Source organism: Myzus persicae, unplaced genomic scaffold (genome assembly GCF_001856785.1).
Source record: "Myzus persicae strain clone G006 unplaced genomic scaffold, MPER_G0061.0, whole genome shotgun sequence".
NCBI lineage: Eukaryota > Metazoa > Arthropoda > Insecta > Hemiptera > Aphididae > Myzus > Myzus persicae.
Window position 1 is genome coordinate 329782 of NW_019100636.1, and position 15958 is coordinate 345739.

Below are 15958 nucleotides of genomic sequence, written 5' to 3' on the forward strand. Positions count from 1 at the left end.
ATTATGTACATATTGTATTTAATACGGTCGTAACAACACGCCACGACGACGACGACGACGACGACGACGACCGCCCGTTTGCGTTCACCCAGATCTTTTCACCCGCGATGTTAACGAGTTTGTAATAATTTATTATTATTATTTCGTTTTCTTTGTGCCCGGCTCGAGCGCCTATGTTACAGTATCGTGTGTGTGTTATATATGTACAGGTGCCTACTATATTCACCCATTCGAAAGTATTATAACACCACGTCTCCCGGGCGAAATGCGCAGTTTTATTTTATATAATATACTAGTAGTTGCGTTTAGCTATTGCTTATTATATACATGAGTTGTGTGCGGACGACGGTCGTGATACATATAATAATAATATGTAATGTGTGTATGTACAGGGTGTCTGTACGGCGGTCTGTCGTAGTCGTAAACACGTGTATACATAGTACCCATACGATTAATATAGTTGTGACGCAGTAGCGCCACCGAGTCTGTTGCGACTAACCGCGGTGCTGTGATGTCGTACACGATTTAGGGTCCTGTTCTCTTGTGTGAGTGTCAATTCACAATAATCCATTGTTTCGTAATATAATCTCAACATGACACTTGTGGACACGCCCCAGTGATATCACAGCTTTTCCGGTCGATGCGTCACTACTATCTGGTCCGAGACTATTTTTGTCGAGTACTCGCTGAAACAATATGAACGTGGCCAAAACGATTGTAATGAATTTTCAGAAAAGAATGTCTGACGAACAGAAGTATAATCGACAGGGACACCCTGTATACACGGCGTGAGTAGTAGAAGGTATGCCTATCTAATGCCCTAATGGACGGCGTGAGCGTCTGATATATTTTATTATTGCACTATATATTAATACTATTATTATTAAATCTATGATATTATATCAGCCACTCGGGTCTCTTTCCATCACTTTTTCTCTCCGATCTCTTTCTCTCTTTCTCTCTTTCTCTCTTTCTTTCGAGCTCGTTTACAGCGTCTCCACAACGCCTGTTATGCGGCGCCGCACGCAAGGTCGTCAACGGGTTAAAAGTTAAGTCATTTTTTAACGGTCGTTATTGCAATCGTACACAACACGCGGGCGGACGACTTTTCTATCTCCGCGCGATCGCCCCGGGCCGTTCGGCCGACCACTTCCTCGTCGTCAATAATTTAATCGGCCCCCATAATACTACCTATATATACTAATAGTACATTATGCACGTGTTATGTGCATAGTGTGTACTAAATAAGATATATATATAGTATCTATACAATATTAACACTATTTCATTATTAAATGTTATCGTCGAACTCGTTTCTTAAATAAAATATGTGATCATCGTACTAATATAATATCATATAACGAGCACTGTTTTAATCATCAGAAACAATAATTTGATTTTTTTTCGTATTAAATTTGTCTGAGATTGTTACTTTATAAGTTTATGTACCACCTCATTTTATATTCTAATACAGCGGTTCTCATACTTTTTTGTTCGCGGAGCCCTCATGTTTCTAAAAAAAAAATTACGGAGCCCCCAAAATTTAGAAATGTTATTTGAGACAACAATAATTCATAGAAAATGATGTTGATTATAAACAAATATGCGGATTTATAAATACTTTACAGTTTTAAATTTTAAAATAATACACATTGGTACGGTCCAAATAATATTGAATACAAGTATAAAAATTAAAAATGTAACTAAGAAATAAAATAATAATTTAATAATTTGAATTTAATTAATACAGATGATATATGGGAGCCACGAAGCCCCTATAGATTACTCTCGCGGAGCCCCAAGGCTCCGCGGAACACAGTTTGAGAACCGCTGTTCTAATACAATAACCACCAAAACAACTGTTATGATTATTACGAATAAGCTAACTAAATATTAAGTACATTATTTAAATAATTGCAAAAGCACGATATGTACTAAGTATGCGTTTGCTCTTTATTTTAGCATGGTTTACATTTGTTTTGACTGGTGAAGAATACGTACTTAGATTTGGTTAAAGTACAATATTATGTAGAAAGGACACGTAAAATGTAAGTGATTTCTTTCCGAGGATACATGCGTTGTGGCTTACCGCTTACGTAACTTGGCGGTTGGCACTTCCATACAAATTTAATACCCATTATATAGAGTATAGGGCAACGAAAAAATCGATATTTTTAGGTTTCTAGTTTATAAATTTATAAACTTGGCCATAATAATAACGTGCACCTTTTATCGTATTAGGTATTCAATTATAACATAGTATATTAGTATCATACATTCGACAAAAGAGAGGGGGATTATGATGTAGGTTTATAATGTGTTTATACAATTGGCTTGCCACAGTCGACATTATTCTGTACAGCAAATACGAATTATCGTTATAGTAATATTGTTTTACAGGACCGACGCACGTTTTCTCTAATAATTATTGTAAACAATAATACAATAGTTTCCCGCAATGTCGACGTGAAACATAATGCGTGATAAGCCTTATCAGTTGAAGTTTACCAAGCAGAAATCGTGGATTTAAGGGTGTCTCTGCAATGCCATGTCTTGGAGAGTAAATAGGGAGGGGACAGTGATATGCAAAGGTATGCAATACTCTGCGAGGTAAAACTATTAAAGAGTGTTTTTTTAGTGACGCATTTCTGTGTTACAATCGCCATATAAATAAATAAATGTATTATATGGTGCAAATATTATTATTTAATCATCCTTTAATAAAAATTGAAACAATACTGGAGTGGGGGGAATTCAAATTCGTAACCAAAAGAACAGCATCGCGACCCGTGCTCATATTATATCGACATTTGATGCGCAGAAGTATGTATAGACGGCGCCTGTATGAAAACAACATCAACACGGCGATCTGCATTACACCCAGTGTACGGTATGTGCTGTATACGGTCGACATTGCTCTGAAGAAACGAATTTTTTCGGCAAACGAGCGTTGCAGTTCGCCCCTTATATAATAATAATAATAATAATAATAATAATAATAATAATAATAAGAATGTACGCACTCTGCACCCCCGCCAATCATTATTATATTATTCATCCGCCTCGGTGACGACGCACGTGCAACACTGCAGTCGTTATATTGCGTGCGTATATATATTCTATATACATATATTTACCTGCCACATATATACTTACATATACATACCTGCCACCCTCGCCGGCAGGGCGGAGGCGAAATTCGCGGCGTGCGAGCGTTAACCGCACCGAAATCGATTGGTCGGGAAAATTTCGCAAACTCGAGTTCTACCCCCGCTCGTGCTTTATGTGCAGTGTGTGTGTGTGTGTGTGTGTGTGTGTGTGTGTGTGTTTGCGCGCTGTAAAAACGGCGACGAAGTTAAAACGCTCGCAAAACGTTGTTTTAACTATACAGTATATTATATATATATATTTGTGCGTGTGTGCGTGTGTGTGTGAGGGGCGGGGGAGAGCTATGTAGAAGTATAATAACGCGCACACACACAACTGCCGTCGCCGCCGCCACAGCTCGTTTCCTTTTTTGGATTTAACCTCTGCCGCCCGAGACGCAAACGGTTTTCGCTGGTTTTTTTTTCCTTCCACCATTATATTTTATTATATATTCTTCGCGTTTCGTATTCGTTTGTGTTCGTACCTACCTGTGTATTACTATTATTATTATACGCATTACACCGCAGCGCCGTGTCCCGGCCATACGACGGACACGTTGAGAAACGAATTCAATCCTATTCCGTTATATATACCTATGACGATACCTTATATATGCATATATATATATATGTATGACTTTATAAGTACGAGTCGTGTCCGAAAATGGTCTTAAATACTTTCACATTTACGTAGGCAGTAGGCAAAAAATAATATATATTTACACACAACACATTTCACGTCGGCGGCGGCATTGTAGTGTCTCGTTTAAAAAAACGCAAACATGGACAAACAAACGGCTGTCTATATTTACCATGTTATTGCTATTATCTTTATTGTTATTGTTACATTATTGTCATTATTGAAATTCGCGGTATAAGTAGGTATATGTGGTATACAGATCAGCTATAATTTATTAAGAATACTGAAGATGATCTACACCGTTAAATATGAGATATACATATTTTGAATACAGGTAAAACAGCGTTTAAACGTATCGTACTTTACCATGGTTACAAATTTTGTACGTGCAAATCACAATTGTTTACAAAACACGTAACATGATATTATGACTTAATATTTAGGTAGAATGTACCCACACTTTATGGGTATATCCATTAAAAAAAAATATTATATAAGCATTTCTTAATTGCTTTCTGACCTTAACTGCCATAATTTAATAACACGCACATAAAAGTTCACCAGAAAAATTGTCTTCTCGAGAATATTTGCTGAGATATGACGTCGGTGGCTAAATCAAATATAGGACGTATTTTATTGTATTTGGTCCTGCCAGGAGATAAACGAAATGCTTAAGTGATTTACAATGATTTAAATGTTTCGTATCATTTGCAGGAATAAGGAGGCAGAACACCTGATACACGAATGCCTTATCGTTGTTTTATTTATATCGGTGACTGTGAAAAGGTATCGCTACACATTTTTATCAGTGTCATTTGGTGGATGGAAATAAAGTGGGCATTTGACTCACTCTAATCTTAAAAGCAGCCCGACAGACGGGTTGCTAGTGAGATTGGTACAAGTTATACCTTCATATGATTTTTTATCGACTTTACTCACTTGTTTCAATTATTTTTTTTTATAGATCAGTTAGATAATACATATACTTACATATTTTTTTTATAGTTATATTACTTATTATATGGTTTTATTATTATGGATACAATTATAATAAACATTATAATAGTAATATTATATGTTATTAATTATTGAAAAATGTACTTATATTGTACCTAGACTTAAAAATATAAAACGTCATGTATTAATAATGTCTTTTTTAACCAACAGGAAGAGCAAACTCCCTTAAATCGAAGACAAAAAGGTTATAAGTAGGACAGACATTGATTTTTTTATAAGGGCTGCAAGCGATTTGTCCTCTCTTTACAAAACTTGAAATGACGCCACTGTTCATTCATGTTTTCGTTGCTAACTCTCATTATTGTTATTATTATTATTATCACCCACTTCCGGGAGTCGAATCGAAAACCATCGTTGTCGAATGTACGAGAGCGACGAATGAAGCGCTTCCGAATTCTGATTCAGAGGTATTGTTTGCGATTGTTACATATTATTATTTCGACTGCAAATCAGCCACACCAACGACCGTACACTTTGCGTATCTTTCGACTGGATCTACCCAATTATTATTATAACCTATACATTATAATGGATGAGATGTATATTGTGTATATATATATATTGAATATAAAGCACGTTGTTCGAGTTCGAAGGGCATATTGCTATCTGTGAGAAAGTAGTATTATAGTTCGATTATTATTATTGTTATTATTTTGCTGTGTGACGTTTTCACGATGCTCGCAGTGCGCACCTTTCGCTCGGCGTTTGATTTGTATACAATAATAATAATAATAATAATAATAATATATTATATTATTTAAATGGGTTTGTTGTGTTTATTTCTAGAACCAACTCTCGTGACGGCGTCCATTGTAATTACCACGAAACGATAAAAGGCAAAGCCGGTCGCCGAAGTCATTTCGGGGCGTCTGTATTTTTGCGGTCGCAAAAGCACTATAATCGTATCTTTATCAATAATAATAAAAAACAAAATTTTTTATAACGCTCGCCACTCGCTTAAATGTGTACAATATATATTTACATATTATAATTATATACTCATTGATCGTATCGGGAGAAAAAAAACTAGTTTTATTTTCTTATACTTTTTCTCAGCGCACTTCTTCATTTTTTTTTTTTCGAGCCTAGGCGATAATGTACAGGCAATCCCTATACACCTACTCCTTACGATCCATCTAAGCATACTGTGGTATACATATATAGGCTATAACTACGGTATGAGTAACGTGTATTCTCCCAGGCCTCTTATGCTCACATAGTCACATCCACCGTGGCCACATTATAAACACATTTCGACCTTCGATGTCTGTCACGAGACAGATGTTACTCTCGGTGTCCATGACCCGGTCCCATAAACACAACATTGCTGTAATGATGATTGTGGACACACACGCACACAGACACATGTATGCATAAAATAATAAACGATCAAATCGTCGATGTTGCGTAAGATATTGTTGGTATCGATCGTACCAAATCGATTTGACAGACCATAGAATTTTTACGAATTTTATTAGAATTCTTAAAAATCGACTCTGAATTACAATGTAGGTACTGCACTAGTATGATGTATTTAAACAAATAAGTTTGTTCATTAAAGTGCTAAAAAAATTTCTAAGAACGATTAAATACGTATCGGGCATCGAATATTATATCCTTTAGGGCTTAGTCCTGAAGTATTAATCTTTGTTTATATATATTATACATTTAAGTATTCAACGCATATACCTATATATTATATTTATTTATTACTCCTCATTATTGACTGTACATAGTAATCCTTTTGAATATTTCGATAAGAACTTTTAAAATTAATTTATCACCATGTTCATTAAAGACCGATAGTAATATTTGTTTTAACTTTATTTTTCATTTATAATAAATGTTAATTTGCTTCTAACCTCATTAATCAACTTCAAAACATTGAATTCATTTTTGTAAAAAAAAAAATCTCCGCTGTTTTATGCGCAGAGCATAGAACGCTAAAAAATTATTACGCTATAAGTAATTATTATTATATTATAGTGATAAATTTATTTTAATATCAAGACCGATACCATTAACTGCAGCCTATTTAGAAATGGTATCGCCAGGAGAAGTGTAATTTAATAACGCGGTACTATATTATCATTATGTAGAATATTTGAATGAGGTCCTACAAAAAAAAAAAAAGTAACAACATCCGTTATTAACGCCTCGAGGTGTTTTCAGTGAAATATATTATATTTCCCATTCGGACTAAAATCATATTATTATTATTATTATTGTTCATCATGTACATTGTACAAAGCTGTGTACAGTTGTGTGAAAATACGATATACATATTAGCTATATGTACTTTGCTATAATATACACTCAATGAAAATCCATTAAAATATATACATATGTATACGAGGAGTGCGTTATCGCGTACTGATAGAATATCGCTCGAGGCGAATATTTAATTAGGAACCTTTTGTGCATTGGATATAATTCGGTTTGTGAATTTTGAGAAAAATATAATTTCAATAAACTCCACCGTCGCCCGAACTAGGGGATTCATCCGACACCGCACACAGCCCAGATTTAACGTATTTACGGTTAATTTACAGAGTATTATATTATATTATATACATGTATGTTGTGCCATATACTCAAACTTCAAACGTGAACGTGTGGGCATATATTATAATATATATATATATGTCGTTTTAATTTCCTATCGTGTTCGTATGCATCATAATACGTAATAGTATTATACACGCTCGGGGGGTATAGTATAAATTGATGTTTGGGGTGGGTGGAGGGTGTGCGGGATTTTCGTCTGAACATCTTGTCCGGATTGACTGATCACATCGTTTTCGTTTTTCACGCTAAAATAGAAACTCTACGATTGCCGTCGCGTTCAATCGGCTGTTGCCGTCGACCTGGACAAACTCAGAGGGCACCTGTACGTGCTGGACAGAGGATATCATAACTGTCAACCGAAAATTATCGTTTATGACCTGAACACTTACAAATGTGTACGTATACATTATAAATATTACTTCACTACTAATTTTGTCGGTTACAATTTTCGTCAAAATAAAACTTGCGGCTAGTGGCTACACACACAAAAAAAAATTGAGAGTAAATATGGATGTATTTTAGATTAGTACTATTTTTATCTTTAAAAATCAAACACAATGTGACCAAATATAAATTCGGAGTTCAAGCGATAAGTTAATTTATTTATTTACACATACTCCTAATACATTTTCAACAGCAATGTCAACAATTAAAATTAAAATTACACTGAGATAAAACAATACGAAAGTTATTCACTATTTTTACATTTTATAATCAATTTACAATAAACTATTCTAAGCAGCAAGCGAAACCAGATTCAAAATATAATATTTTATGAACGAAAACGAAATCTAATAGAAACATAACTCTAAAATGCTCAATTTTTTCTTTTCCCGAAATTTAATCTTATTTTAGTACAGCATTATAAATAATTAATGAGAGTTCCGAGTTTCTATAGTTGATACATTTTGAATTGTAGCAAAAAAAAAAAAACAAAATCGATACAATGAAAAACGAGTATATCAGAAATATTTGAGTGGTTTTTTTTTGTGGTTTATAGTTGATTTTTCTTGTGAATTATATGAAAACGTACAAGAAAATACAATTAACGACCTCTTAAAAATACTATCTACACCCGATCTACTATAAGTGCCAAAAACCAGGTTATCAAAAAAAAAAAAAATGTTAACATACATATTACATAAATCCATATTATTCTTTAACTAATACACTCCTGTAGCTGCTTCCTTTGCAATCCATAAATTACGAAATCCAAACATTTATTTTTTTGGTCGGGGAGAGGGAGGGTGAGTTATTGGCCACTCAAAATATCTCCAACCCCTCTTTTGGGGATTTATACCCACATGTTATATAGTGTTATTATCAGATTGTTGTTGTTGTCACGCAGATACAGTCGGTGGAACTCGGTGGGCTCAACGGCTCGGGACTAGCCACTCTGGTGGTGGACGCGAGACCGTTCAAAGGCGAGACGAGGGTGTACGCGGGTGACGCGCGCGGGGGACGCATCACGGCGTTTGACCCGGACCGGGGAGTTTGGTACATGGTAGCATTACGCACCCAGGATCACGGCCCAGGATCAGTTATACAGGACTACCGCAGACCGGAAGTCGACCCGGATGTGCCTGCAGAATGCATCGCTGTCTCCAAGCTTCAGCGGTCAGTGTACTTGACGTCAACGCGATCGCACGACTTGTACACGGCTTCGTTCAAGGACCTCCGGAATTTGACCTCTTATGTCACGCCTAGCTTAAAGGTATATAGCTCGTCTAATTAATTATAACACACTCTATCGCATGACGACGAAATAAAACGGCGATCGTCGTGTGAGAGTAGGTAATAGCAATATCCGAAAACTGCATTTGATTTGCTGGGTGGTGGCTTACCTTTGACGTATATTCCATGTATGTGCAAATAATTTTTTGGAATCTTTGTGTAACAATGACCGGTACATACGTATGGTGGGATACCTGCAGTGATATTGTTTTTGAAGACTTGAAAAAAAAATATGAGTCACAACCTGTTCGTCCAAATGTTTGTAAATGATTTCAGGTATACGTAGGTAACCACAATAATAGACGATTACCATTGATCATACGGTTTAAAGTATAATTTATAAGTTCATCAACCGTTGATGGACTCATGACAATAAACGTGTAAAAGAAAGTTTTTCAGATCTCGGATAAATGTGCCAAATAAAAACTAGGTTAAAAACGTCGAAATAGGGTTTATTCAGCTACAGCTCATGAAAAATAAATAACAAAAGCAATTTACAATAATGGACACATAGACTCATTTTCATTAATAAAAAACAATATTCCATTGTTTTAAAGTAATTAACTTATTGTAAATTAAACAGCTTCACATCATTGCGATAATTATTTATTTTATTACCTATGATATAATAGATAGGTATTTTAAAGAAATCAAATAACAAAATGTTATTTTGCGAATTGTTTAGAAAACTCGATGTATATTGCTGTCACATATAAATATATTAAAAAGTAAGCCCTCCCCTAAAATGTTATCCCAGTACTATCGCTTTATTCGTTTAACATACCTCCTCCTCTTATATCCTTTTTCTCGACCGTTTAAACCGTCTAAACCTACTTACCTACAATGCACCGAGTAAATATATGGGTGCGCTTATTACAACGAAACGCTACACTGTATTTACGCTCGCGCGTTTAATTAAAATTACAACGCGTTCGTAATAATTATACCGTATTAAATAATATAATAACTATTTTTCCCCTTTTTAATAGTTATTATAATATCCGCACACGGTGTGTTCGTTTTGTTCCCTCACGCGGGCCATCACGCGGCGTCTCCGCGTTTAATTCGTTAAATTCTTACGAAAACGCAGTACCTTTAGGCCTCGCAGTCACCGCCATATCGTAACAATTTGAGACTAAATTAGAAAATTATTGTCTTCGCTGCAGAATGGTGACGTACTTCCGGTTGGATTGCGAGTGCGCTGGGAAGGCGTCAAGCTGGGCGTTTCGAGCGGGCTGTACGCTGACATACAGGGTGGTCTCAATTACGTGTACACCAGAGATTTCGTGGCCGTCAGGTGAATATAATATCATACTATCATTATATATATTCTTATATTATAATAATTATTATGCTCGTGGGTTGTTCGTCTCTAACCACGGTCCAGCCTCAAAGTCATAGTAGGTACGCTGCTGTGAGGGTGTCTCAGTCTATACCCACCTCCCTCAAAAAACGTATTTAAAAATGTTATAATTGAACACTTCCTGTGATATGGCAATCAATTATTCGACTTATTAGACGTTTACTTAAACATTATAGCAACTCTCTGATTGTCATGATACGCTTTGTACAATGGCATTTTCAGGTTTTTTAAGAAACACAAAACCCAATTCATTTTTAATGTTTCAGACATTATTGTAGACTCATACGAATAATTAGCATGACAAGACACCTCGTAGGTTAGGAATATTATTGTGATATACGAAGTCATGTGTATACATGCCATGGGCTATGGTAATTGCAGTCCGGGCAATTTAATCACGAATACAGACAATTTAAATTTATCATCCAATAACTATATATAGATAAGTAATATAAATTTATGGAAAAAAACAAAACATTATTTTCATACTCGTATTATTAGCTGGTTATTATAATATTATTCTGAATATTTAAAAACAATTATAATAATGATAATAACTATATACACCTACTAAATATTGATGGAATACTACCATTATACGATGTAAATAAAATAAGTTAAATAATATTTTATTAAGATTAATTAGAATAGGAGTATTATTAATTATTAATTAGTAAGTACATAATTAAATGGCACTTATTATTGCAAGGTCTGTCTAATTTCCTACAGTTGCATTTATTTGTCTTGCAAAGCTGCCTTCAAAGTGCATCTATATTGACTATTGAGTATATTATACAATAACTTTATTTGTTTTTTTGAATATTCATAATGTGATAAAATTAATAATAATCATTCTTATAAGATATTCAGAACATAATAAAATAATAATTTATTAATACATTTTTTTTCCGAATCAGTATTATATAACTCTATTATTATAGGAATAATAAACTTGGTACAAACATTTCAAACAAAAAATAATTCGTTTGTATTCGCGATTCAAATTGCCTGGTATTCATTTACATTGCCCGTTACACACACAGAATTTCTTCAAACCATCGACTTTTTCTAGTTTACTCTTTTATCGTTTTATATTTATATACAGATTGAGCCTGATCGCGGGCGGCTCACCGGTCGCAGCGGAAGACCATAAGGTGCTGTTGCAGTCATACGACCTGTTACCGGCGGTCACGAAGATTTTCACGGACAACAAGAATTATCGGCAGGTATGGGCCCTAAACGCTGTGCCCAACTCGGAAAACCGTCACATGGTCAAAATTAATACCCTCACCTTATAAACATCATCGTCATCGCAATATTCTAGTATTCTACACTACACACCTGAAGGCAACGGCTGTTTTGACTTTTTTTCCCATGAAGCAACTGCCTTAAATAAGTATCTACCCACACACCAGTTTTTTCACATTTTACACTTATTTTTTCACACATTTTAAACGTAGATCATAATATGTAACGAGTATAAATCAGAAACTAGTCTAGCCGTCTAGGTCTTGGAGACTAGGGTAATTGGGGTATCCAACTCCATTATTCGCTCTGCCACTGCCTGAGGATTTGACAATTTCAATGAGAAATATTGTCGACCCCTTACTCCCTGTATGAACAACAAGATCCACCGAGCATGCTCACCCCGTCACCCCTATATTTTCTGCTACGTAATACTTAATTGATCAAAATGCTGACTTTTTTCAAAAAAAGATTTTTCAATTGTTAAGTACTAATACACTCGAAGGCTATATTTTCAAGCACTTATATTTTGTATATGCCATTGAGGATTGTCTTGTGTCAATATACAAGTATACGAGCAACTAAGTTTGGTGAGCATACTCGGTGAATCATCATATGTATATATAATGGTTTAAAATTGACCTTTATGCGTGGATATAGACGACGTCCGTAAACTGTAGACATAATACCCATAATGTCCTATATACTGTCGTTTCATATAATTATATATATATATACATAACCATCACCGTTTACAGTATACCTGTAAATTTATTAGACTGTTAGAGCGGGTACCACGCGTGGAACACGGTGATCAATATTAGGTATATTTAACTTAACTGGAAACTCTGGATATTATCCAAGTAGATTTTAGGTGCCTATAGTTTTATAGGTACAGATTTACCAAGTATTACATTTTCTTACGAATAAAATATGATTTTTTTTTAAATGTCTTATTGTGCAAATGATTCGTATGTTTTTTTAATTTCATAATCAGAAGAACAATATTTTGTTGATGCGATTTACAATGTATATTATTGATAGTATTATGAATAAATAGTTTTTGTATAAGTACGACTACGTGGTTGAAATAGCTTAGTTGAAGAGTTGTGGTCCGCCCTATGAATTCCGCTCGGGATCAACTTTAAATGTTTTTATTAATCATCAATCATTTTCGTACGCAATATTATCGTGTTATGTTATATTGACATAGAGTCTAATAAATACATATCTTTAAACTACATAAAACATTGAATAAAAAAATACAGAAATTGACGTGTGAAAATGAGCGTAGCCAGGTAAATGGTTCACTCCTTATTATGATACATGTACGCACATGATACATATTACATAAGGCTGAATGCACAGACTGTGTGGGCGGACATGTGCCCGCATGTAATTGATATATATATATATTTATATAAATCTACTGTAATATATTATCGAGTGCGGCAGCAGGTTTAGGGGACTAGGGGAGCGTAAATTAACTAAATCAAAGGATGTTTTCGTTTTAATTATATGCGAAATGAATACGAATTTAATGTGTTAAGTTTATATGACAAATATGTAAGTGCCAACTTGTATATTATATTATGCAACATTATACCTGTATACAGCAAACCTAATATATAATGAATATTCACTATACGGCGTGTAACAGTTGGTATACATCTTGTGAGCGGGTACACACATCAAATTATATAAAATATTATAGCTTATTTATTATTTATGCCACACGCGGTATTCACCAGAAGTGTCGTATCATCAAAAATATCTCCGTGATGTATCGATGCAGGTATAGTGACTATAACTGGTACACATCAATATTTTTAAATGCGTTTTTTTTTCAACATCAGTAATCCATAAGAAAATTGAAATTTATGCAAATGTTCATACATATAATATTACTGTCGAAAAAACAGCATTTAGATACATATTGATTTGCCACGAATAAAGGTAATTAGGACGGGACCTTTGGGACACACTGTTTGATGCAACTAAATAACTTCCATTTTATTGATCTCATCTGTATTCACTTGATGTTATTTACTTGCAAATGTAACTACACATTTTTGAACGTTCAAAACGATAATATTAGCTGTTTAGCTGCAGCATTTGATGAACGTAGAGTGCATTTTTATATAAATATATCATTAAGTTGCATTTTTTTATTTTATTGAATCAAGTTGTATGTACGTTGATATAAACTCTTATCTTTATGACGACGAAGTCGTAAAAAATGCTCAGTTTCCCTGCTCATTATACGTCAAATGTTCATTGCTTCCGGGTACAAAAAAAAATCTTCTGGAATGTATTGTGCTTATGGAAATTCTGGAATCCAATAACCCTCCGGATACGCTTATTATGTTAAAGTATAGCAAAATGAAAATCTACTCTTAAATGGTCGCTCATTATTGGTTAAATCCGCCTTGAACCAGGTAGTTAGGTGTAATAATAACATTTTAGGATAAAATTGTTATAGACCTAACTAGGCACCTAAAGTGTTTAAGTTTTTTGATTTGTTTTTATAACCATTTTGACAAAAAATGTTTTTACGATAAATTCTATTATCTGCAACAAGTAGGTGCATTAAAAAGTTAATAACATATTTTAATGATAAAGTTTTTGTAATTTAGCGTTTATAATGATACTTACCTTAAAGTACCTATGTAACGGGTCACGGGTGTCGAATAATATATTAAAGAAATTAAAAATAAGTTTTTATAAAAAATTATTTATGTTCCACAAATTTAATATGGTAAGATATAACGATGTATGTTTTTTTAGCATAGGTAGAAAAAAAGTTGTATGAACGGTCAAAAGGATAAATATTTAATATTTGTCTTATGTTACAAACAATTATGGGTTTTATTATTTTAATAACAATGAATAAACAGAGTTATTCAAGTACCATTTTTAATGAATTTGTAGTTTAATATTATATCATGAGATATAGTGAGTAGTGAGTTCATACATTATTTACAAATTTAGATATTGCTTAAAATGAAATTACTAAAAGTCATTATTTATTTTAATATTTGAGGAGAGGACTTCTCCATTAGGCAATAGACTATTGCCAATAGTGCAACACAAATTATTATCTTTAAATTTAAAAAGTTTAATTATGTATATGTTGTATATTGTGTTGAATAATATAAACTAATAAGTGTTTACATGAATAATTCAGTATAGTTTAAAATATATTTAATAAATAAAGATTAAAAAAATCATTCTTGTTCACTCACCAAAGATAATCGTAACACAAACGTTTATTTTAAATTACTTAAAAACTAACTTTTAAAGTGAATTTTGTTATGTATATAGTTTAATATAAACATATTTATACAACTTTTTTGTTTTCTGTATTGATCACGTAAACACCAAGCAATTACTTCATAAATATTTAATTTTGTTTTTGTGATACGTAACTGAATAGTTAATTATTATTTTTTGGGCTTTAAATACCATCTGAAAAATCTGAAATAAATTATCTAAATTGAAAAAATAAAAATAAATCATAAATCTGTCGACCTATAATAGCATTCAGTTGGATAATTGTTAAGAAAAGTTTTTGTTTTTTGCACAGACTTTATCACGAAACTAACAAAGTAAAATATAAAATATTACATTTTAATTATCATACTTCAGTATGATAATTAATATACAACAATTATTTCATTCAAAATAATTATTATTCATGCATTAAATATTCATTATTACTAAAAACGAGATGTCTAAAGACCTAACAATGGTTATTGTTGATTTGAATATGATGACAAAATATTACTGTTTATTATATTATTATCGAAAAGTATTCAGTACGATACCAGCTATTTACATTTAATATGATTAATATGAAATGCACACTGCACAGAATTATATAAACAAGCATTACCCAAAATTTATCTGAATTGTATCTTGTAATTTTATCTAGGATATTAAATGTAATTACATTAGTTGGTAAATTAATTTTTTTCATCAATGCCGATACATTGATAACAAAATATTAGACTTAAGTAAACTTCGTTTTCAATAAATATAATAATATCTTATTTTTGAATGATTAGCATAGGTTTTAAATATTCTTTGAGATAAAAAAATGATGTTTATTTTATAATTTAAAACCTAGTGACAGAAATGATTTAGGTGTAACACCCACTTTTGTAAAATTAAAAATGAGGTATTGAATTTATTATTTAAAATTGTAATGTTTATGATCGTGATTTTCAATTAAAAAACCAAATT

At 33.0% G+C, this 15958-nt stretch overlaps 1 protein-coding gene across 1 annotated transcript; it reads left to right on the forward strand.

Annotated features, from left to right (window-relative positions):
* Positions 1 to 7498: 7498 nt before the first annotated feature.
* On the forward strand, positions 7499 to 14466 carry LOC111038308. The gene is made up of 4 exons (XM_022321353.1): positions 7499 to 7766; positions 8720 to 9085; positions 10272 to 10402; positions 11574 to 14466. The coding sequence occupies exons 2-4, from the start codon at positions 8873 to 8875 to the stop codon at positions 11764 to 11766; spliced, it is 537 nt and encodes a 178-aa protein (XP_022177045.1). The 5' UTR covers positions 7499 to 7766; positions 8720 to 8872; the 3' UTR covers positions 11767 to 14466.
* Positions 14467 to 15958: the final 1492 nt, after the last annotated feature.

What these genes read in the sequence shown, in the direction of transcription:
- LOC111038308 (XM_022321353.1), top strand. Translation starts at nt 8,873, where the DNA reads ATGGTAGCATTACGCACCCAGGATCACGGCCCAGGATCAGTTATACAG. An exon ending in ATGTCACGCCTAGCTTAAAG is followed by an intron (nt 9,086 to 10,271) that starts GTATATAGCTCG and finishes TCTTCGCTGCAG; the next exon opens with AATGGTGACGTACTTCCGGT. An exon ending in AGAGATTTCGTGGCCGTCAG is followed by an intron (nt 10,403 to 11,573) that starts GTGAATATAATA and finishes ATTTATATACAG; the next exon opens with ATTGAGCCTGATCGCGGGCG.